Raw genomic sequence first — 22,833 nt, forward strand, 5'->3', positions numbered from 1 at the left:
CAAAGCGATGAACTTTTGGTGATTGAGAACTCGTAGGTCTCATATATACTGAAAACACTTTTCAGTCGAATAACCTTTGTTGAACAGGGTTAATTTATGGGAAGCTTTATCGCCCAAAGAATTTGAGCTCAAGATACCTCAGCGGCGGATAAGCCACCGCAGCCCACGAGCAACCAACATAGTTACCCATCTACACCATTAGCATCCTTTCACACCAATTAAAACCAAGAATAGAAGGAAAGGGGAAAAAGACCTACATCAGCACCATACTCCCCCACAAGCCCCGCCAACGGCCCAATATACCAAACCTGCGCCATACAAAGAACAGCCCCGACCCAACCCACACAAAACGCAACAAACCCCGCGACTCCAATCGGGAGCTTTGAAGGATCATTCCAAGAACCCCAAGCGTATCCGCTACGTCGGCGGAAGATATATCGTTCTTCGAGGAGGATGCCGAACCAGATAGCGACCCAGTAGCCCATCAACGCGAGGAAATTCGTAAAGATCTCTGAGAGATGGCTTCGTCCGACGAGCGCGCAGACGGTGTAGATGATTGCGCCGACGGTATTCCAGATTACGCGGGGAATCTTTTCCGCATACCGGCCGAGGACTTGAAAGTCGACGCCTGTGCAGTAGGTGGGCGCGATGGTGTTAGCGATGAGGCCGAGGGCGACGACGACGGAGCAGAATTTGCCGAAGTTGTTGAGTGGGGAGAAGCCCTCTACAATTAATGCGCCCTGACCCTGATTGTATGCTGCGCTGTAGGCTGCATTGGTGTTTATGCCTGAGGCGAGACCGATGCCGATTAGGAAGGCCATTGTGAAGGAGCACATGAGGCCTGTGAGAGTTAGAAGGAAAATGGATACTCGGGAGGTGGTGGAGGGATAGTAGACGAAAAAGTCTGCGGCGAGGGGGGCGTAGGTGATAGCGGCGCTCATGCAGAGAGAGAAAAAGGAGAGTCTGTTGCCGGCGACTGTGCGAGGGTCTCCTGTTGAAGGGGTTGAGAGGTCATAGTTTGAGGATGAGACGCCGAAGAGGATGCAGATAACGATTAGTTGGGGGACCCAGGCGAAGCTGGTGTGGTTAGTACTGCGTTGATGACTTCCTAGGACTTCCCACTCACCGTTCGTAGTAGTGGAAGACGTGTATGCCAAATGTGGCTACGGCCCAGCTGATGATGGCGATGATCACGATGCCGACAGCGACTGACATGCTTCCATGCGGTGACACTGCAGACAGGATTTGTCCACCAACGACGCAGTCGATCAGACAGTACCCGATCATTTGGATCAAGTTCAAGATGACAACAATCTTGCTTGGCCACCATCCCATTGAATAGCGTCCGAGGGCCTAATACTGTCAGTTTTCGGCCCTAAGAGACACCAGAAACAGGCGAGGCATACCATTGTTCTTATTCCAGAAAGAGGCCCCCAAGTAGCCATCCATGAGGCAACCGAAGCGCCAACGAATGCCCCAAACACTGCGCAAAGCGATGCGTCCATAAACCCAAGTCCATACGAAGCCGGTCCCAGCATCCCAAGGGTTACGTTGTTAGCAGCCAGGTTGATCGAAACCCAGAGCAATGCTGCCTGCAGATACGAAACCCAGGACAGCTTCTTCATCCGTTCGCTCTCATGCACCCGTTCCAGTCCACGTGCTTCGAGATTATACTCGACCAGATACTGCTCGAATTTCCTGAGATATAAACCAAGCCGTCCTGGCGTAGGTCTGCCGCTGGCTACATCGCCACCATGACCATCATCGCCATATTGCTTCGGTTCGAATGGTTGTTCTGTCGACTGGACCTTCGAATCCAGTTTCTCCGTGCACTCCCCTAGGGAGGGGTTTTCATTTTCCGGGGCCATGCTGCTTATGCGATCAGTATTCCATTCCATGTGCTGGGGAAGATGCGCGCATGAGTCCTTTCGCTGGAATTATCCAGATCAAGTTCAACCGTATAATCTCAGAACGACGACTGCGCCAACCGCATTCTCAATGTTTCTTATTGTTCAGAAAGCAATCGAGATCGTGAGGTAGACAAATAGTCGACGAACACCGGTCTTCATGCAGGCACGTTACCTAGATACCTTGATCGATAGACAACTCCACGCTACTCGTGTTCATGATAGCCATCCGTCGTAGCGAATTGGGAGAGAACGGGAGTAATACACTGAGATCTCAACAAGTACCTGGCAGGAAAAGAAAGAAAAAGGTGTCAGTCAAATTTGGTTCTCGGTTATGTCGCAAAACTTTATCAAAGGGATTTCACCTTGACGGAACTGGACACTGGCACTATAATTGACCTTGAGCCGTGAGGATGTGACAACAGTAATTATTATCGCCTGTGCGATGCGACAAGAATAAGATTAAAAATAGGTCGGTCAAGGGAAAATAACGGGAGAGAGTGAGGAGATTTGATGAGAAGATCGAAATCGCGGCGGGGAACGAGAACAGAACTCCGAACCACAGCGTTGCCAAGACGTCACAATTTAGTAGTCTATTTGCCTTAGGAATTGCCATACCACGCATAACTATAGGAGAAACATGTACCAAATCAAGTGTTAACTAACCCCAAATCTTGGATTCATGGCTATGCAATTCGTGGATATGCTGCCTTTGCATCGGGGAGAAGATGCTCATTAAAGATGCAAGAACCGTGTACAGAAGAAAAACAGAAACGAGAAAGCCAAAGCTAAACTCCAAAATCTTCCATCGTATATAACCCATACTGTTCTCGAGGTGTGAGGTGCGAGGCGCTCTGCGTGAAACTGGGACCAGAAAATGTGCCCCAAACATGCTGCTGACATCGTCGACGGTAGGGTGGAGGGGAAAAGGATGAGAGGATAGGTGCAACAAGTCGTTAAACAAAGTCGTCACTTCGTCAGGGTCCGGGCGCCCTTCACACATTACACACTCTTGAAATGTTCCTTTGCATATTGCTCGCATGCCTGCCATGTGAGAATCCGGTTCAGCAGGGTCCGACAGGAAGATATCGAAAAATATATTTTAAAAAAAAAAAGAAAAAAGAAAAATAGAAATTCACCTTTGCAGGCTTCCCGACTTTCTGCCCAATGGCCTTCCATTTGTTTGCTTCGTATTCTTTGATCGCATCGCGGAGTGCGACAGACTAATTCGCGGGTAGGGTTAGAAACAACATGTGGTGCAGATGCGTCATGATCGGCCTTACCTCGTCCTCCGCGAATTCGGCATAGTGCATGTCCTGCGTTAAGATGTCAGCAAGAGGCAAATGTTTCAACGATTCCCAACAGTTTCCCACCTTGTACCAATGTTTCTTAACGCTACCTTCAGTTCGAGCCGGGAACGTCTGCGGTACCCAAGAGTTAGTACTGAGCAGCCTTCCCAACGGAATGATCATCATGTTGGGCGCCGACGAACCTTGGCGATCTCACTCCAGCTGCGACCAGCATCACGCATCGACTTCAGTCTCTGTTCCTCCTCTGCCGTCCAGGGCGTGTTAGTCCTCCCCTTCTTCTTGGGCGCTGGTCCTGTCTCTACAATACTGGCGACATTAGGGTCCTGCGCGAGACCCGTAGAAACCGGAGTCGCCATGGATGCCGTAGATCCTAGATGAGGCGATGAGCGGCGCTTGCGCGGATTCGAACCGGACTGCATCGGAGCCTGGGAAAGGGGAACTCCGTCAAAAGGACTCAAGACGCCGGGAAAAGGGTGAATTTGCTGTTGTGGGATTAGGTGAGACGGTGCGCTGACAGGGACGGTTGTTTTGAAACGCTTGGGATTTGGAGGTGACCTGGTCCAGGAAGAAAGAAGTAAGTGAATGAGAAAGAGGGACAGAGGTACAGACAGCCACGGTCTGTCAGCACAAATGGGAAGTTCCCGCGATAAACCAAAGACACAGCACATCAAGCAAAATAATCCGGCCTGATAAAGAATAAGTAGAAAAAAGAAAGTGACATCTGCTGACAAAGTTGTCTTTCTAAGAAAGCTGTTGGACTTACGACATGGTAGTAGAGACGCAGGTTTCCCAAACACACTGCGTCGGATCATCTGTACATACACAGGCTTAGGAGATTAGCAAATCTGCTACTGGAAACTGCATGAAAAATTGGTCCTCGAGTCTAGGAGAGAGGCAAAAAAGGGCTCTTGTTCGTTACACTAGAAGCAACGATGACACGGGCGCATCCCACGGCGTGAGCACAGCTATATCGAAAGGAACAGAGGGGTCCGGTATATGGTAATGTAATTATATAGAGTCACAGAACCCCCAGAAAAAAAAATAAATGAGGTGGAATAAGTGAATCTGACTGTTGCGACTTGGAGATACAAAATGAAGCTGGAGTTCACAAGATGTCAGTCCATCGAGCATGTGGGGTAGGGCGATACGACGTACTCTTCAGTAGCTTACCCGATACAGCAACAAAAGAGATAAAAGTACCGTTGGGTTGCGGAAGAGATAATATACACAAGAGGTTGAAAAGAGAGGGAATATCAAGGGGAAAGAAGCCAAAGGTACAGAGGGGAAGACAGCCAGAAGGAGGGGAGACACTCAGACCCGCGCCTCCGAGTACTCACGGGATTCTGCTCACCACATTCGTTAATATTAGTCCAACTGGAGACGTTCTGCATGATAAACAAGAGACTGAATTATCTTCTATTGCTATATTATGATGCGATCCAAGCTGCATGCATACAGTGTGTGTATGTTCCTCCCGGACATGTTGACAGTGTCCGTTTCCCCTCCGTCGAGCATTGCAAAGTCCGAACAAAAGTACACACGCCACTGGTGTCTTTCCTGTACTTGTAATACCCTCTCTGTTTCTCCAGTCAGATTTGATCCCTGTCATTCTGCAGAGCAGCCACCGAACCGAGCTGATACCGAAAGAACACCTCTTAATGGCTGAACTATAGTACGCCTATCCTCGGCACCAAGCTGACACTTCCAGATGTTCGTACCGTAGGGCCGCCGGCACCACGATTTCTTTCGTGAAAACGACTTGGGATTGTTGATACAAACAATGAATCTGAAATGAAACCATTGTATGGAACGTCCGGGGCCATGCAAAGACCCGGATTGGATTCTTATATCGTAGCAGATATAATGGCCAGTGCTTTAACCGCCATAGAGGTTCTGCATAAATAGCGCTTGCTGACAAGAGTCGATCAAGTGTCACAATCGATCTCTTCAGTAAGCAGTAAGCACTAGCCCGAGGAATCATCTGCATGCCGTGAATGTGTTGAAGTTGCTTCCAGGTGAGACGAAAATATCCATAGTCATAGCGGATTTTTCTCCATAATTGATCAACCGCATTGTTTGCGATATAGACTCATGTTTCTCAGTAAAGAAAACACTGATGTCACTGTCGAAATATCACGTGATGCACACGCGGCTCAGCCGTCCGGGGAGCGGAACTAGGCTCCTTTGGGATGCGGGATAGTGTGATAAGGACAGGACAGCGGCTGGTCCATCCGACAACTGCCTACTACAGTACTACTGGAAAGCACGATTGACTGCCTCTTGAACTATATCGATTTTGGTCCAGGTATTTGCATGCGGTACCCGCATACTCACCAGTGGCAACTAACTGCTGACTGCTTATCTAGGATAGAGCTTCCGATACCAGACCTACGCCGAGCTCCCATACTCCTCCGAACCGAGATTGGACGTTATTGTTAGCTTTATATTAGTACAGCCGTGTTGGAACAGCTCGGGGTTGACATGAAGGGGTGATTTCGTCACGAAACCTATGGTTCCTTAAGACGACACGACCACGCGACACATCGTCCACCATGAGTCTGAATTTCTTTCGTTTAGTGGGAGACCTCTCCCATATCTCTTCGAAATGCATATTGATATGGGCCATTCATCGAAATAAGAGCGCCGAAGGTATGGTATAGTGGACTCCTGGTGTCGACTTGAGCTCGACTGACCGTTGTGTTCAATAGGCGTCTCATTACTCACCCAGATGCTTTATGCTGCCGTGTTCGTGACCCGATACCTCGATCTCTTCCGCGCAGAAGGATGGAATAGTTTTTACCTGGTCTCCTTCAAGCTGTTCTATATACTCTCGTCCTTCTATATCATCTTCTTGATGATGAAGGTCTATCCCCGGACAAGGGAAAGGGAAAAGGCATGGAAATTGGCGCTGTGGTCTCTGGGAGGGTCGCTTGTGTTAGCCCCAATCCTGCCGGCTTTCTACGGAAGAGGATACCCCTATCATTGGTTCACGGAGGTGAGTCTCGAACAACATGAGGTAACTCGAATCGCGACTAATAGAGCTGATCTTATCTAGATCTTCTGGACATTCTCTATCGTCCTAGAGTCTGTCTGCATCCTTCCCCAGCTTCTTCTCCTGCGCCAGACCACCGTTCCGACCGTCATTGATTCCTACTACCTTGTCACCCTAGGCTCCTACCGAGGCTTCTACATACTGAACTGGCTTTGGCGCGGTTTCGGAAAGGAACATTACTGGGATCCTATTGCGGTGATCTTCGGTATTGTTCAAACCGCATTTTACCTCGACTTTGCTTGGGTGTACTATTCACGCCAGCGTGTGAAGCTTCGCCAGGGTGGGGTGGTCGACTCGGAAGACTTCAGCAAGAGCTGGCTGGTCAACAAAGTGTTGAACTTCCGATCACGAAAAAGCACCGATGAAGAGCAGGACTTGCATGATGGGGATGTAGAAAACCAACCAGGAACGGACGCCAGGCCTAGTAACAACCGCTGGGGAGCTAGGGGCATTTCCATTTCTGCCGATGATACATTGGACAACCAGAGTCGCCCTGGACCTCACGCGGACGATGATGGGTTGGAGGGAATCCTTGATGATGAGGACAGCGGGTCGGACGAGCAGGGCCCGCACAAGTCGTCGCCCGTTAGTGGCCACGGTTGATTTGTTGGTTCGTGAGGGTGGCTTAATTATGGATATTTTGATATTTCTTGGCTTTCTTGAATAGCCATTTTACTTTCATGCCATGTTGCCTGGTTGCTTATGTCTCAACGCACTTTAGCGCGTGCGTTATGATCTATATTATTTTGGAAATAGTTATCTCATTTTGGCCTACCATGTGTTCAATTGTAAGCTGGGCGGAGCAATTCTTCAGCTTAGACGATGAAACACCCTCCGTTGTCTCAAATTGGATCTAATTCACGGCTACTGTGCCAGATCATCAATATGATCTCATTGAAGTGCCTTACTGTACAGTTTCAGCTGAAATGAGCCTCCTAAGGCTGTGTTGGCCCTCTTGTGTCGACCACGTGACTGGCAACGACGACGACGACGACGAGAACAGCAACAGCAACAGCAACAATAACAACAATAACAACAATAACAACAATAACAACAACAACTGCAGCACCAGAACTACAGGACAAAAGTGATCCCGATATCGAGAGTTCGTGAGCGCCAGATTTGCTATGGGCGTAGGTCTCGACAGCGGCATCGGCAGTGCCGGCTGTCTCTTGTCATCATCACCGGCCGACTAAGCGCTATTCTCTTTGCTAATGTCATCGAGAAAACGTGGGTATTTGAAAAAGCATGTGGCTTTGGATTATCCCATATCGCTCCCTTGGCCTACAGTAATACTCGCATTTTTTCCCGAGACTGTCCGTATTCAAGCTGATATGACACGAGATGCTATTCCTTTCTTGCTAGGCTCACTTCACAGGCGTCTAGCGGCATCCCCACCACAGAAGCGCTTAATGGCCCGCGAATAATGTGCACTTATGGATCTGTCTTTGACCAGCTCCGATCTTCGTTCGTGCCTTGTTCGTTGTGTCGATCGCCAGTGCACTTCGCCATCCTTTAGCGGTTAAGAACAGGATGGAAGGTTACCTGCATACTGACATCTGGATAGGGAACTGCCATCATGGTTCGGGGGATTGCCAAGTCATCGACTCAATCGACTCCTAGCGCTAACCTTCCTCTCATGATTTGGTCCTGGCTCCCAAGGCATCTCGGAGTCTGCTTTCAATTCTCCCATCTCATGCACTATGTCCCGCCCGATCCAAACTGTCGGGTTCTCTCTGTGTTTTCGGCGCCACCGCCGCCGCTGCTCCCTATTATCCGTCATCCCCCTTTCTCCCTAGAAAATGCGCTGCGGTGGGTGAGCAATGAGGATGGATACGGAGCCTGCGCCGCGGGAGTTCTTTTTGGGGGCTGGAATCCTTGATTCACGGTTACTCATACGGCACGGCCTGCTTTCCCCCTTCCCCCGCAAGCCCAGGGGGATTATAAGCTGGCGCTTAAATTCAGTTTGTTGTCTCGAGTACGCATCTATCGCTAAGAGCCTCTTGCATGTGCGGCACAGCCATTGCCAGCGGTATTCGCTTTGCTGAAGTGACCTGAGCTTGTTGTTGACCGCAGAGAGTCTGGGTTTTTGGCCCTGCCTTGCGAGGCATTGCGACTTCTCAATAAGTTGTGATTCTGATATATGAAATGGCGCAGCACGTCTGTGGATTACCTTTTTTTTTTTTTTTTGTGTTTTTTATTTTATTTTGAAATATATATACTTGCCTTGGTCGTGGCCTGAAAAAAGAGCAAGCTTCAGGGCAATCCTAGTAAATTCTATTCTTCCTTCAAGCATTTTTTTTGTTCACAGTTTGAAATTGCGACCGCTTCCATTGGGTTGTTTTATTGTTGGGCTCTACTGAGATTCTTATATTGCCGTCGTTCCTTCGAATTGGCTTTTTTGGATTCCTTACATTTATACCAACTCGTTTGTTGTTGTCTTGTGACAGGGCAACCACCATGGCATTTCACGGCCAACCCGTCCCAGGACAGGGACTAGAAGACTTCTACCAGAACCTACAAGCACAATGGACCGGGTTAGACGCAGTATGAAAAACATCCATGTGCCACGAGAAATCCAACCAAGACTGACGAGATCTAGCCCCCTTACGTGAGCGCCAATCGCACCTACTGCACAACAGCATTCCCTGCCACTTCCATCTTGACCCCAGTCAGCCTCCCAGACAGCGCTTTCGCCCCTACAAGGCCCAGTCCAGTCCTGAGTCATCACTCGCAAGAATACCAACACAGCCTCAATGATCCGGCCCCCACACAGCATGGACTAGGCATAGCCGCACCCTTCCCGGGCGATTACCCACGCAACATCTCCTCAGCAATAGGATACCCGTCAGAGGACATGCATTACCATCCAACCGACGCGGCTCTTTCTCCCCACCCACGCCCTGCAAAACGGGCCCGCCGATCCTTCAAACAACAACAGCCACCATCCCTGCGGGAAAATCCCGTATCGATCCTCCCGCACCCAGAAGGAATGCAGCGCCTCGAGCAGGAACGCCGGCGGGGACAAACTGAGGCTCATGCGCATCAGCGGCCACGCGCTCCGGGCCGGGGACGGAAGGATCCACAGGCTGAAGAAGAGGATGCGTATGTGGAGGGACTGCGCGAGCGGAATCTGGCGTGGAAGGTGATTCGGGAGATGTTCCGGGAGAGGTTTCAGAAGGATGCGTCGGAGGCAAGGTTGCAGATGAGGCTGTTGCGTCGTCGTAAAGAGCGTCTTGCTCGGTGGGACGAGAGTGATGTGAGTATGTGTGCCATCTTCGTCCTTTCCTTTCCTTCTTTTCTCATATTAACACATAAACTATCAGATACAGTTGCTTATAAGAGCAAAAGATTATTGGAAACATGAGAAGTATCAACTTATTGCGCGAAAGGTGAGCACAATTTTCCCAGCCTTAGACAAGAGGCAGGTCACTGATTGATACGACCAGATGCAAGAACTTGGCTCCAGGAAGTCATATACAGCAGAACAATGCGAAGCACAGCTTCAAATTCTCGACAATGAACAACAAGATAGGGAAGAAAGGACCACACCCTCTATTGTCCATTCGTCAATACCTGGATCAGACCATACCCAACGACGAGCTGCATCGAGATATCCCCCGAAAGTAGCGGTTACTACAAGTGGATAGACTTGGTTTTATTTCGGTTATGAGAAATGAGATTTGTTTGTTTAATCTATGAGCATGGAGTTATAGAGGAGGGTTGTTATTTCAAGATTCATTGTATATATGTTTTGCTTTTGACACTTACAGACCCTTGCGAATTCCAAACTAATGCTATTCTGCCCTTATCTTACATACCTTCCCTCTAATTTGGGTAGGTAGTCTATTTATGCCCACCAGAGTCAAAGTGACAATTCAGATTGCCTCCATCCGTCGAGTCGCCATGAGGTCTATTGTAAGGGCTACAAAATCCTCTTTTTATAACCTACCATTCACCACTTTCATCCAGCTCCAGAGTATATTAAGACACCCAGGGCCCAGTAGCCCTATCAGCAATTAATTCAAAACCAAGATCTAAAATATACCTTCGGATGGAGGCCGTCAAGGCACTGGGCAGAAATTAGATGGAAACCAAGTTTCCCATGAGGCATGCCATCATCTGGGAAAACCACTCTAGCAAAACCGACTTTACCATCGTTATAATTAATATAGTATGAAAAAGTGATTACGGTCATTCTATCACGCCCCAATTAGTGATATTTTTTTCAGGAATACAGATTCTCTTACCTTGATTATTAGATTTCGGATATGCTACTCGTAGCCGACGAAGCTCAACCAGTATACACACTTCAGCTCTATGGATAGGCCTTATCAAGATATAAAACTGTTGCTAAAGGGCCTAAGCTGTGATTTCTCGGCATCGTATCACTGGAGCAGTTGAACCCCCGTTCCCTTTTGAGCAAATCTAGTCCGGATTGCGCTTTTTCATTTTTGGCTCGCCTCGATCACCAAGCCATGTCCATGGATATTATGCTTAAGCAGAGCTCGGGGAGATTCGGAGACGCGTACGTCCAGAAGATGGAAGTCTTTTGCTGTGAGATTAAAAGGCTGTGGATATCTATTTGAGACGTCAGATAAACTCCTACTGCAATGCACAATGACACAATGACCAAACTGCTATAACAACCAATAATATGTATAGTGGCACGAACATCTCGATATTACCATGCCGATGGCAGCTAAAGAGGCCGGGTTATACCTTCCAATATGAGAACCCCATTCCAATATGAGGGTTCACATCTATCCCTCTGCTGCAAGAAGAGATGGTTCCATATCAATTAAGCAATTCCAAAGAAGCTGTGGTACATGTGTTGCCATCTAGGATGCACCAAAAACAAGCAGATTTACAGGTACTAGAATATATATTTCCCTCGCTAAAACTAGTTTGATATATCGAGTACCCTGAGGATCCCAAAACCCACGGCGCTCTCTCCAGAAAATTTAACCCGGTATCACGCATTTCTGTAAATTGCTGGCCGAAAGCTCTCCAAAACACGCCTTTGTACAAGCTCACATGACAAATTTGCACCAGCTAATGGCTAGAAGTAAAGTTTCAAGGTGAATCTTTATGGCCAGGCAATTGTGCTCTGGATTTAGGTTCCATTTGGGGAAGCAAAAAAATAAAGCCTCGATTGATATCGTTTGGATTGTGCTTATGATTCATATCTGTAGTATTCAATTCAAAACTATGTATATCCCAATTTCTCCTTTACAATATTTAAAAACGGCGTGTTCCAAGCCCTCCTGCGCAACCTGCCAGCAAAAAGCGTAGGAAGGGAACGGGTCTCCAGCCGCGATATTTGAGACGGGACCATTTTGAAAACACGCCAGGAGACTGTGATGTAGATGACAGTATTCCAGAATCCCTGGAGCGGTAGGACGAAGCTGGAGGCATATGTTAGACCGAAGAGATACTGGTTTGACATGGATAATGCGTAGACTCTGTTGGCTGACGATGGCACCTGTACGGTGTCAGTTGGTCGAGTAGCTTGAGATAGTAGCCAGGTGACTAACCCAGGTAATGAGAAGTGCTAGAAAGAAGAGCACCGCGTATTTACAATAAGCTTGAACTGCTACCGCCTCGGGAGACGAGCCTGAGATGCCTAGGCCCTGCGCATCACCAGGCGTATTTGGGATGTTAAGAGGAGGATGGACCTGGTCGCTGTTTGGATCCTGGTTTTGGGTTGACGGATGTCCTCCGTCTGAGGCATTTGCATCTGCCTCCACGAAGACCGGCATTTCGCTATCAATGGTTGTGTCCGTGTCGATGTACTTGTGGAGTCGTCTGCGCTGCTTGAAGATGTAAATACCCACACGAGCATATATGCAAAAAGTCAACCCGATAATAAGCCAAACTGGTCCGTAGAACAGGGCTATTTGCAGATAATCCCACTTCAGTGATATCCAGCACCATTGCTGCAGGAACAGTTAGGCCGTGTTCTGAATCGAAAGGGATAGAACTTACGACTGCAGGACCATATATTCTGCCATGGGATTTGCTCCCGATAAACAAAAGCACAAGAGCCGGAACAAATGGCAGACCGTAGCAGAAGAGAAAGTACTTCCACTCCAACGGCCGCAGATGATCGGTTCTGTAACGATGGAACATGGCCAGATATACGTTGCAGGCCATGACAAAAGCCCATAACGAATCAGCGGGTACGAACCTATACACATCAGTCCAAGACTCACGTGGTAAAACCAAGCGAAACTAACCACTGAATCATAAACGCCTGGAACTGACATAACGCACTATTTGCACCATGATCAATACCCGATTCAGAAATCAGCGTGCCAACATTGGCCATAACATTCCCGAAAGTCGCATAGAACACGAGACGATTAATGGGCCTCCGGAAGTTCCTGGACCCAAGGAACGTTACAATGATGATGCACGAGGCGGCGACAGAGAACGCCGAGCAGACGCGCTCCGTGATGGAGATGGCGGCCACTTGTTGCCTACTGAAATGACAGCCATTTTCGCACATGAGCTCTTAACGTATTCGCATTTCAGAGCGCCTCTGGGAAAGAGTGGATTTTCGGGGGGAAATTCTGAGGCTCGGGATCTTTTTAAGAGAAGCCTAGAGTCCCCGTGGTTGCTAAACTTCCGGAACTGGAATTGCACGTTCCATGGGGGGGGCTTAACCGAATGATGTCACTGTGAGATTTAGTAATGGGTTGGATCTGCGAACACAAGCATCCATAATACGGAGTACATGATAGGCGGCCGATCGTTATTTGTATTCCGGGACTTTCGGTTTAATGGACATAACGAGTAGAGTTAGCGAACTGTATTCCGAAGTACGGAGTATGTCAGGCACATCTGACTATGCACCAGCCACATGGAGTTTGATGGGCCCATAGTGACGTAGATGGTCAGTGTTGCGGCCTGCGAACTATACCTGCCTGATAAAGTAGGCATGAACCAGTCCTGCATGTGACACGCTGACAGGGGACTGCCTTTATTGTTGTCGTCTCCACGATAGTACTTCCTGCTACGATGCTCTTCGCAATAACACCAAGTTGCTCATGCTGGGTCTTTGGCTCTAAATGGCAGCATCCAATTTGGGAAAGCCACTTTGAAGAAAGTATCCAGTGTTTGCGGCGCGAAGCTTGGATGCTAAAGTTCGATGTGGAGGGAGATGTGCCCACGGAGTTGCTACAGTCTATGTTACGTTAGGAGCCTGAAAAGCGGTTGACTACACAGGGTGTATTGGATAGCAAGTGGACGGGGAAGTGGGTGTTGCTGGAGTTGAAAGGGCTGTTCGGGAGAAAGTAGCTTAGAGTGAGGACAGGTAGGCTGGTCCTGCCGCGAGAAATCCATCTCTATGCCTTTCTAGACATGGTTACCCCCGATCAGTCAAGCATCGCGCTAGTAACCGGAAACAAGCAAGAATGGTCTAGTCCCACAGCTCAAACCAGATATATATATATATCATGACACATAATTCCGGATATCATTCAACATGGCAAATAACACCAAAATGCTTATTCCTCATCCGAAAAGTCCTCATCTGGAATCGGAAACGTGCACAAAGCCGCAATACCTCCCAGCCCATCAAGTCTCGTCCCACTCTCATGATCCGAACTAAGAACACGAACGTCACCACCCTCAATATCCCTCACCCGATCGACAAGCGACACCCATCGTTTCCGCTCCGCGACATCCTGCGATCGGAAAAGGCGGTTTGAAATGATTAAGACACCACCCCCGCGACCAACGGCGCCTTGGTCAACCGCTGATTCGACCTCGCGCGGTCCATAAGTGGCTTTGTTGGTTTCTTTGCGGAGTTGTTCGAGGAAGTCGTCCATGAGCTTGGTTTCACGTGCGTATTTGGTGTCGGCTAGGATGGTTTTCACGGCGGGTGATTGCAGAACTTCGGAAAGAGAGTGGAGATAGCCTGAGGCGGAGTGAACGACAACGATGCTGGGTAGAAGACGTTTGAGGCCGGGTGAGTTTGTTGCGACTGTTTGGATGTGTTTTTGGAAGCTGGTGGCGACGAAGCCCGGGGATGCGAGGAGGACTGGTCTGACACCTTCGCTGCTAGTCATAGAGGTGATGCTGGTGTTGAAGTCGAGTTGGCGGAGGAGAGTGTCTAGCGTGGTTTGGTAGAATTTAGACATGCCCTGACGCAGGTCAGTATAGAGTCCACCAAACCAAATGAAGGAAAACAAACCTTATCATGTTCACTACCTCCCATCCGCTTCCTAGGAACCGACATCTCAACCTTCTGCTTCAGAATCGTCTGGAATTGCCCGATAAAGCAAATGTGCGCAATCCCCTCCTGCATAACCACAGCCACAGCCTCAGCCCGCCGATTCCCACCCTCATCCACTGCATCCTTCAACATCTGGACCGCAATACTATCCCAACCCACACCCTCCCCATCGGCCCCGATCTCTTTCTCGAGCGTGAAGTTGCGATTCAACTCTAGATCCAGGGTATGATGTTGGCCGATCTTCGTGTGTGGAGTCTCGTTGACGATCTGCCCACCAACATGAAGTTGCGAGCTTTGCGGGTCAAAGTCGAGGTTCTTGACGCGGATTTCGAGGTTGAGGTGAACTCGTGAGGAGATCGTAGAGCCGGTATCTTGGGTGGTTGTAACTTTGCGGATGGCGCTGGCGCGCAGGAGATCGCCGGGGCGGATTAGGTTGTATGCGTGCCACTGTCGCATACAATTAGCAATGCGAGAATAGAAGCGCAAACTGGGAATAAATGGGTAGGTGTCTTACCATGTCCTCTGGTTCTTCGGGGCAGAGGGTGACGGTGCCCGAGCCGTTGAGCTCGACCTTGTTCTTTATTAAGCGCATTTCGCGTGTAGTGAAAGAAGTGCTAAAGAATTTGTAGGTATCTCGATCGCTAGGTTCTTGAGGTTGTTATTGCCAAAAGCGACTAAAGTAGAGTAAAGGTAGAGTGAAGAATGACGATCAACAAGTTGCAGGCTGCTTTGCAAAACAGGCGACAAGAGAGGTCGATGCGGGACGCTCTAAAATAGGTCTAGCGCTATTCGATGACGCTTATCGATAAGAGCTTCCTTGAGCCCTGAGCCCTAGTCTCCCGTAATGGGAAGTGCAGTGTCTTTGTACAAGAATCTCATTGGAACCACTGGGATTAGAGAATGAATGACTGAGTAACAACATCCTCAATCGACACAATACTCTACTCTTTTTACGTTGTCTCAGCGAAATAGCTGAAGACACCGTACTTAAGCGTACTCCCTCCGACCTCGGCCTTTGCGTCAGAAGAATCCCGGTGATATCAGCGCAGGCCCCACGTTGATCTGCGAAACAGTGGGAGACAAAACAATAAAGCATTTTATTAACCAATTGACTTTCTAGACTCTCTTCGGCCGATATGAACACCAGGGGACCCTCTAGATTTTCCGCACTTTCTTCTGCCGCTTATCAATCAGTTCATTTCCTGCCATTTTTCCCGAAGCATTGTTCTTTCTTCTTCACTTTACCATACAATACAATATACCCAAATATGGCTCTTTCGTCGCTTTCTTCGACCGCTAAGTTGATCACGGGATATGAGATCCCTGTTGTTGGTTTTGGTGTAGGTATTTCCATTCGATCCATGGAAGAATGTAGGCTAACGTCGTGGCCTCAAACAGGTCTACCAAACGTATGTTGCTGTCCAACGATTCAACGATAATAGATTTGATTTGAGAAATGGACAATTGGCTGACCATATCGCTGCAGCCCCCCGGATGTCACTGAGAAGACCACCCTGAAGGCACTGGAAGTCGGATACCGCCACGTATGTCTCAGTTTCCCTTATCTTCGAATCTTCATTGCTAATGCAAGTAACCATACAGGTCGACAGCGCCAAATACTACCAAAACGAAGCCGAATGCGCAAACGCCATCTACAAGTCCGGCATCGACCGTTCCAAGATCTTCTACACCAGCAAGATCCCCGTCCCCGCCCTTGGCACCTACGAATCCGCCAAGAAGGCCCTCGAAGAGAGTCTCGCGGCCGCCTCCAACCTGGGCTACATCGATCTAATGCTCATCCACGCCCCTTACGGTGGCAAGGAAGGTCGCCTGGGCGCCTGGAAAGCCCTCGTCGAAGCCCAAAACGCCGGCAAAGTGCGCTCCATCGGTGTCTCGAACTACGGCATCCGCCACCTCGAAGAACTCGAAAACTACATTAAGAACGGCGGCGGTGGCCAGATTGCCGTTGGGCAGTATGAGTTGCACCCGTGGTGCGGACGGATTGATGTTACTGAGTGGTTGAAGAGGCGTGGGGCTGTTGTGCAGGCGTACTCGCCTTTGGTGCAAGCTACGCGCATGAGTGATCCCACTTTGCTGGGGTTGGCGAAGAAGTATAATAAGACTGCTGCACAGGTTTTGTTGCGGTGGAGCTTGCAGAAAGGCTTTGTGCCACTGCCTAAGTCGGTCACTGAGTCCCGGATTGTTGAAAACGGGCAGGTGTTTGACTTTGAGCTGTCGAAGGAGGATGTAGACAGCTTGACGACGGATATTCATGCGCCTGTTTGCTGGGATCCCGCTAACAACTCTAAGCTTTAAGTGCTTGATTGGTAAACGTGACCTAGTATATAGTTAGAAGGCAGTCAATACCAATTGTACAACATCGGCATAGTATCTTACAGTACGGTCCTTCAATCGCTGGAAGATACGCAGTTGATGCCTTCTTGCCTTAATGTTGACACTCCGCAATCGGCATAACGTATCCCCGCCAAACAAAGCAACTGCAACGCGATAACGATAACAAACCACAATACTATAGAGTGTAGACATGCACATCGCAATCCAGCCCAACCATGCGCATCAAAGGCCGAAAATCTAGGGTCGACCGCCGCCTGCCCCAACGCGGAGGCCGATTCACCTCCGCGCAACTCGCGTGGATGGACCGCGACCAAGAACGACTCCACCGCGCACGAGAAAAGGAAAAGAAACGCATTGCGAATAAGAAGAGACAAGCAGAGAAGGAAGCTAAAGAGCGCGAAGAGAGGAGGAAAGAAGGGATACCTGATCAGCATGCGATGCCTGTGCCGTCTAGTCAGCCGTTGTTATCGAAGTTCCTTGCGAAGCCGCAGTCGAAGCCCGCATCGCCGTCTGTCGAAACACCAGAGCTCGAGGATGATGGGTTTGAGGGGCAATCTGATGGGGGTGACACGGAGGTGTGCTCGTTGGACAGTTATGAGGCGGGGATAGAGGCATTTGATCAGAGGATTATGGCGGATGAAGAGAGAAGGATGATGGAGAATCCCCCGGTCCTGATTCGATCGACGGCGGCAGATCTATTTCGCAGTGGTATTTTCGGTTCTACAGAGGACAGTGGGCATCATAAGCATGATGAGGGAACGCATAACGGCAACGAAGACGACGATGAGGATGCATTCTCGGAATGCTCGGCTTTCTACGATGAAGATTTCATTCGCGAGGCAGAAACAACCGCACAGGGGCAAATTGAACAGCAGAAGAAGGCATTGCAGTCGCAGGAAGGGCAATCAATACAGACAGTAGCGAAGCCAGCTGTTGTGGAAGCGCATCGGGGAGCAGGGGCTGGTGCAACCGCGCAATCCCAGAGTCAATACAAGGCAGCGCAACCAACAAAGCAGCCACCACCAAGATTGGCTATAGAGGAATCATTTCGAGACGATACAGCGGACTTTCTGGAACAATTTGGCTGCGATCTCGGCGCAGATGGAGAGTTTGCGCCAGACGAAGATTTTGAGAGGGAATTAGTCCAACTCAACGCGGGTTGAATTGCCTTTTACGAAGTACATTTGTATTGGGTATATTTTACTGGCGCATTGGATATCTGCAGGATATTGCATGATTTATGCAGCCCATTCTTATGCATTGCGCACATGCGAACATCCGACCCGTCGGGAGCTGTTCGGATCGGCAGTTCTTCTGTCGGATCGCGGCGATAAGCTCCCACTCCATTATCCCCGCCATGAACGAAGGCCCCTCGGCCGATCCGACGGATGCTACAGGTGAGAGGGTTAATGGAAGAGGAGAAACGGGGGAGGAAGGCAAAGAAGCAGATGGAAGATATTAAGGACATAAGGCACATCCATGGTTTCGAATACTCAATGCACCGCATAAGGAATATTGACGTCGACGTCAACGAGCCGTGAGAATTACACAACTGACAAGGTGGGCTTTCTTTATTAAGCGTAGCGTAGCCTTAGTCTACCCCAATTGGATCCTGTCTAATTGATTCTTCTCTTTTACAGACCCATTGACCATTGTCCTCATTGTACATTCATACGACGCAACCGCCAAAATGCCCTTCGTCGAAGTCAACACCCACAAAATCCACTACGCCGACTCCCACCCCGACGGCGCCCCTTCAAACGGCCTTACCTTCATCTTCATCCATGGCCTCGGATCATCCCAGAACTTCTACTACCCCGTGATTCCCTACCTCACTCCCAAACACCGCTGCATCACCCTCGATACCTACGGCGCCGCACGCTCCGAATATACCGGCCAGCCCATCTCCATCGCGTCCATTGCGCAGGATGTAGTCTCAGTGCTGAGTAAGTTTCAGGTTCCCCAGGCCGTGGTTGTCGGGCATTCGATGGGTGGACTTGTCGTGACGCTGCTGGGCGCGAATTATGCGGATCGCGTCAAGGGAATTATCGCAATTGGGCCTACTCACCCGTCAGAGACGCTGGTGAACGTTATGACGAAGAGAGCAGAGACTGTCTCGCAGTGTATGCCCCCCCCCTTCTTCCAGGTCCATCCATAGCCATGCTGTGTACAGGAGCTAATATAACTAGCTGGAATGGAACCAATGGCCAACACAATCCCCTTTGGCGCAACCGGCACCGGCGCCTCCGCCCTTTCCAAATCATTCATCCGCGAACTCATCCTAAACCAAACGCCCAAGGGCTACGCCGCGCTCTGCAACGCCATCGCCTCCGCTCCGTCCATCGACTACTCCGCCATCAACAAGCCCTTTCTACTGATTGCGGGCGAAGAGGATAAGTCTGCTTCGTTGGATGGGTGCCATTTTATTTTTGACAATGTGCAGGGAAAGGAGAAGCGGATGGAGGTGCTTGCGGGGGTTGGGCATTGGCATTGTGTTGAGGCGCCGGATCAGGTTGGGAGGGCGGTTTTGGATTTTGTGGAGAATGGGCTGTAGACATGTTCACGGAGGGGCCGTTATGATCATATTTGGATACCAATTAGATCATCTCTTATAGGTTATCTGGTGCTATTTAGAGACATTGATTAGAGTGATTGGCACCCGCGAAGATCATTGACACAGATCAAATACTAGATGAACATGTCGGAGGTGCCAGAGGCCAGTAATAATTGATTTGGGTTTATGCTCTTGGTTCTATGATAGAAGATAAGGCCCACGTATATTTCCATTACAAGGGCAATACTATTGTACGGAGTAATCAAAAGGTATATGCTTCTAAAAACTACAAATTCACACAACGCAGGAAAAAAAAGTAAATCACACCCTATTAGCTTTGCTCTCATTCGGCACCAACTTAATATCATATTCAAGCTCAAGTCCAGCTTGAGTATCTCCTTCGCGAGGGACAAAGTCCACAACCAACGAGTCCTTGACAGCGAAGACAGAGTCGTTGGTCAAATACGGGTCTTTGCTGTCGAAGATCTGGGTGGTGAGAGGCTTGTAGCCGTCGTAGGTGGCCTGTGATCATTAGTACAGAGAACAGAGATGATAGAACGGCGACGTACAATAATATGAATATGAGCAGGCCGGAACGGATGTCTATCCATAAGCTTCAAAACCTTCCCAGCAGGTCCATCATCCGGCACTGGATACGGCGTCGGCCGCAAACAATAATAAGAATACTTCCCCTCCTCATCCGTCCTAAATCTCCCGCGCAGATTATGCTCAACCTGCTCCGGATCCTGCTGTTCGTACAACCCGTTCGTTGATGCCTCCCACATCTCCACTGTAGCGTTTACGAGGGGCTTCTTGGTGACAAAGTCGATGACGCGGCCGTGCATGAAGACCATCTCGCCGCCCTTGACGCCTTCGACGACGTTGTCGCCGTTCTGGCGCCATTTGGTGTCGGGGCGGAAGAAGGGGCCTAGGATTGCGGTTGCGGTGGGGGTGTCTTCGGCTTCTTGGGCGAGTTTGTAGGTGATTTCGTCGACGAGGCTACCATCCAACCACGTTAGTTCCTTTCTCTGAACGTTTGAATATTGGAGCTGAGAAACGTACGATTCAAGTCCGATAACATCACACAGAAGCTGCCCCTCATTCCGCTTGTCATCACTCATCTGACCAGCCCAATTCATCATCTTGACACCAGCCATCCACTCGTCAACGGTCAAATTGGTCTCGCGCGCAAAGTCATGGACATGTCGGATCAGACTGGTCATGATCTCGCGGAATCGCTCGGGCGTCTGAGGGCCCATCGACTTGATGACATTGTCGGTGAAATCAGGATCGAAACGGTGGGTGGCCATTTTGTCTGTCTTTCGAAATTTGTATGATTGTTTACTTTAAAGTAAGTCAAGTAGAGAAAAAAGGCCGATTTATATTCCCCGACTCTGGCGCAATCACGGAATCCATGATTGGTCCACGGACGGCAATGCGCTGGGTTCCGGCGGATTCTCCCCAGAAGACGGAGTGACCCCGCATATTCAAAGCCATATTGCCGTCGGATTATTCTCAACGCTTTGTTGGACCGTTATGAGCTGGTGTTCGGAAGCTTAGAACAGAGTGTGCCTGTTCCGGCTGCTTGTCGGAAACGTAACCGTAGATTCGATCCGATGTTGGCTCCCCGCAATCGGTCGGATGTCGGATGTAGGCAGGTTCTGATTGGTTGGTGAATGCTGACAGCTACCGCTTGGCACACCGCCTACACATATTCTGCCGATTAATCTTGAAGATACCCCTTCCGCTTCTTCCCTACTTCTCAAGACGTTGTACAATCGACATCGTTAGATGGGAGATTGATTTGCTTGATGTGGCGTTGGTATAGCACTAAAATTGGAAAAGGCTCCAAGCACTACGAGAGCAGTATTCACTGCATGAACGCAAGAGATGAGAATGACCATGGGAAGATGACCCCATTCACTTTAGCTCGCATGTGGCCATCGAGGACAAGGGAACATTCACTCAACTGCACCAGTTGCTACGCATATGCGATATTATTCCCAGAATGAACTCTTTATTTACCTACTTATATACCATCTCTCAACAACTTCGTTTTCTCCGGGAGAGTATGTAAGAATCGTTGGTGTAGTCTAGGTTACGAAAACGATGAGATCAGTAGCGTTTGGCTGGAATATTTCTCTGCAAATCTCATCTGATTTTAGATAATCTCACATGTCTGTCGTAAAATCCATAAAACAATGCAAGCCAACAATGGTACTATATTGTATAGTCTGTCTGTTCGAGCGCCCTCAGGCAGTTCAATATCTCAAGGCAAGACAAAGCTTGCTCAGACTCCGACACAAATTGAGTAGCTACAACATTGAGGGCTGCCACAGTCCAGCTCGCTAGTTCATTACTGACCCTATGCATACCCTGCTTTAGCACGGTTTCATACACATGATCAGGACGTCAGAACCATGTAACCTGGCCTGCGGCTACACGCATCCCTTATTAATATGTATGTGCTTCCCTCGTTTTTCCCTCGTTTTTTATATTATGCATCATCTTCTAGACCATATCTCATACGGTGGCTTTGTGGTTTATAACAATTAAATCCACCAATTTTGGGACACTTTCGCCATGTGCTTTTGCAATCCCCAAACTTGATACAGCCAATACTTATCAAGAATGCCTCACCTAACCCCCCCTTTTCACTTGATCCATAATGTCCCCCCCAGAAGTCGTGCGCTGGGTCCTGTGCAATCTCTATTTCCTTCGACCGAGTTTCGATCAAACGCATGAAGCCCAACAAGTTCTGGTGTGCCTTCTGCAGCAAACCGAAATCCTTATACATGGCGGCAGTGAGCGGACACTGCAACACAGCACCATCATTAGACTGGGTCGGACGAGGACGGAAGAGGGCATCGTCAACCGCAGTAGATGGTGAAATATAAGAGGCATTACTGTTATCAAAATCAAGTTTAGGTAAAGAAAAAAAGCTAAAACCGGCAGCTCCAGCAGGAGATGAACTTTCTGGTCGAGGTTCCTTGGCTGCTGGGGAGTTTTCAGTAGAGTAAGGACGGGGTTTGATTTTCGATGCCTGCAACTGGCCCTGGTGCTCGATTTGAAGTTAGCATGTTCCGGGGATTCTGAGCTTCTTCTTAGAATGTTGTTCGCACCTCACCTACTTCTTAGCTGCTAGAGTTCTCGTCACCGATAAAGACTGCGCGGGAGACTTGGTGACCGACGAGTGCGATGCAGCTATGTCAGCTAGTTAACACTCAAGGTAAAGGAACCAGTACTATATACGAAGCGAGCATCCAATACCAAGAAAATGGCAATTCGCACATCCATCCCTAGGAGTGGTAACAACACAACTCAAAAACGGACCATAGTTGTTGGCACAGCTGGTACACGCCTGATCCGTCTCCATTCCCCTAGTCTGCACCAAAGCGGTCTCACTTTTTTTT

General features: G+C 49.1%; 11 protein-coding genes across 11 annotated transcripts; 5 read left to right on the forward strand and 6 right to left on the reverse strand.

The window, feature by feature from the left end:
• Positions 1 to 106: 106 nt before the first annotated feature.
• On the reverse strand, positions 107 to 1,868 carry EURHEDRAFT_449209 (purine-cytosine permease family protein; the record flags this gene model as incomplete). Its single annotated transcript, XM_040783796.1, has 4 exons — positions 107 to 190; positions 258 to 1,077; positions 1,127 to 1,353; positions 1,407 to 1,868. 4 exons carry the CDS (start codon positions 1,866 to 1,868, stop codon positions 107 to 109), a joined length of 1,593 nt encoding a protein of 530 aa, XP_040641745.1.
• Positions 1,869 to 2,909: 1,041 nt separating this feature from the next.
• On the reverse strand, positions 2,910 to 3,985 carry EURHEDRAFT_513113 (SANT/Myb-like DNA-binding domain-containing protein; the record flags this gene model as incomplete). The annotated part of the gene is made up of 6 exons (XM_040786130.1): positions 2,910 to 2,951; positions 3,047 to 3,130; positions 3,191 to 3,223; positions 3,281 to 3,328; positions 3,400 to 3,772; positions 3,981 to 3,985. The coding sequence occupies 6 exons, from the start codon at positions 3,983 to 3,985 to the stop codon at positions 2,910 to 2,912; spliced, it is 585 nt and encodes a 194-aa protein (XP_040641746.1).
• A 1,784-nt stretch (positions 3,986 to 5,769) lies between these two features.
• EURHEDRAFT_449714 (ER lumen protein-retaining receptor) lies at positions 5,770 to 6,872 on the forward strand (the record flags this gene model as incomplete). The annotated part of the gene is made up of 3 exons (XM_040783834.1): positions 5,770 to 5,866; positions 5,926 to 6,212; positions 6,273 to 6,872. 3 exons carry the CDS (start codon positions 5,770 to 5,772, stop codon positions 6,870 to 6,872), a joined length of 984 nt encoding a protein of 327 aa, XP_040641747.1.
• A 1,857-nt stretch (positions 6,873 to 8,729) lies between these two features.
• On the forward strand, positions 8,730 to 9,919 carry EURHEDRAFT_448998 (uncharacterized protein; the record flags this gene model as incomplete). Its single annotated transcript, XM_040783779.1, has 4 exons — positions 8,730 to 8,816; positions 8,872 to 9,528; positions 9,596 to 9,661; positions 9,719 to 9,919. 4 exons carry the CDS (start codon positions 8,730 to 8,732, stop codon positions 9,917 to 9,919), a joined length of 1,011 nt encoding a protein of 336 aa, XP_040641748.1.
• Positions 9,920 to 11,444: 1,525 nt separating this feature from the next.
• On the reverse strand, positions 11,445 to 12,835 carry EURHEDRAFT_409377 (uncharacterized protein). Its single transcript, XM_040781064.1, has 4 exons — positions 12,509 to 12,835; positions 12,258 to 12,459; positions 11,807 to 12,208; positions 11,445 to 11,754 (listed from the first exon to the last, which is right to left on the reverse strand). The coding sequence occupies exons 1-4, from the start codon at positions 12,778 to 12,780 to the stop codon at positions 11,479 to 11,481; spliced, it is 1,152 nt and encodes a 383-aa protein (XP_040641749.1). The 5' UTR covers positions 12,781 to 12,835; the 3' UTR covers positions 11,445 to 11,478.
• A 603-nt stretch (positions 12,836 to 13,438) lies between these two features.
• Positions 13,439 to 15,251, reverse strand: EURHEDRAFT_521001 (putative translation factor pelota). Its single transcript, XM_040786833.1, has 3 exons — positions 15,026 to 15,251; positions 14,470 to 14,958; positions 13,439 to 14,419 (listed from the first exon to the last, which is right to left on the reverse strand). Exons 1-3 carry the CDS (start codon positions 15,101 to 15,103, stop codon positions 13,781 to 13,783), a joined length of 1,206 nt encoding a protein of 401 aa, XP_040641750.1. The 5' UTR covers positions 15,104 to 15,251; the 3' UTR covers positions 13,439 to 13,780.
• Positions 15,252 to 15,779: 528 nt separating this feature from the next.
• On the forward strand, positions 15,780 to 16,827 carry EURHEDRAFT_449583 (aldo/keto reductase family protein; the record flags this gene model as incomplete). Its single annotated transcript, XM_040783822.1, has 4 exons — positions 15,780 to 15,851; positions 15,910 to 15,920; positions 15,998 to 16,055; positions 16,114 to 16,827. 4 exons carry the CDS (start codon positions 15,780 to 15,782, stop codon positions 16,825 to 16,827), a joined length of 855 nt encoding a protein of 284 aa, XP_040641751.1.
• Positions 16,828 to 17,081: 254 nt separating this feature from the next.
• EURHEDRAFT_448831 (uncharacterized protein) lies at positions 17,082 to 18,029 on the forward strand (the record flags this gene model as incomplete). The annotated part of the gene is made up of 3 exons (XM_040783766.1): positions 17,082 to 17,534; positions 17,613 to 17,798; positions 17,883 to 18,029. The coding sequence occupies 3 exons, from the start codon at positions 17,082 to 17,084 to the stop codon at positions 18,027 to 18,029; spliced, it is 786 nt and encodes a 261-aa protein (XP_040641752.1).
• A 527-nt stretch (positions 18,030 to 18,556) lies between these two features.
• On the forward strand, positions 18,557 to 19,420 carry EURHEDRAFT_449401 (alpha/beta fold hydrolase; the record flags this gene model as incomplete). The annotated part of the gene is made up of 2 exons (XM_040783808.1): positions 18,557 to 18,989; positions 19,056 to 19,420. 2 exons carry the CDS (start codon positions 18,557 to 18,559, stop codon positions 19,418 to 19,420), a joined length of 798 nt encoding a protein of 265 aa, XP_040641753.1.
• Positions 19,259 to 20,998, reverse strand: EURHEDRAFT_409381 (intradiol ring-cleavage dioxygenase). The gene is made up of 3 exons (XM_040781065.1): positions 20,483 to 20,998; positions 19,990 to 20,419; positions 19,259 to 19,942 (listed from the first exon to the last, which is right to left on the reverse strand). Exons 1-3 carry the CDS (start codon positions 20,728 to 20,730, stop codon positions 19,742 to 19,744), a joined length of 879 nt encoding a protein of 292 aa, XP_040641754.1. The 5' UTR covers positions 20,731 to 20,998; the 3' UTR covers positions 19,259 to 19,741.
• A 919-nt stretch (positions 20,999 to 21,917) lies between these two features.
• Positions 21,918 to 22,756, reverse strand: EURHEDRAFT_400223 (uncharacterized protein; the record flags this gene model as incomplete). The annotated part of the gene is made up of 2 exons (XM_040779994.1): positions 21,918 to 22,481; positions 22,754 to 22,756. The coding sequence occupies 2 exons, from the start codon at positions 22,754 to 22,756 to the stop codon at positions 21,918 to 21,920; spliced, it is 567 nt and encodes a 188-aa protein (XP_040641755.1).
• Positions 22,757 to 22,833: the final 77 nt, after the last annotated feature.

The sequence above is a fragment of the Aspergillus ruber genome (genome assembly GCF_000600275.1).
Source record: "Aspergillus ruber CBS 135680 unplaced genomic scaffold scaffold00004, whole genome shotgun sequence".
NCBI classification, from domain to species: domain Eukaryota; kingdom Fungi; phylum Ascomycota; class Eurotiomycetes; order Eurotiales; family Aspergillaceae; genus Aspergillus; species Aspergillus ruber.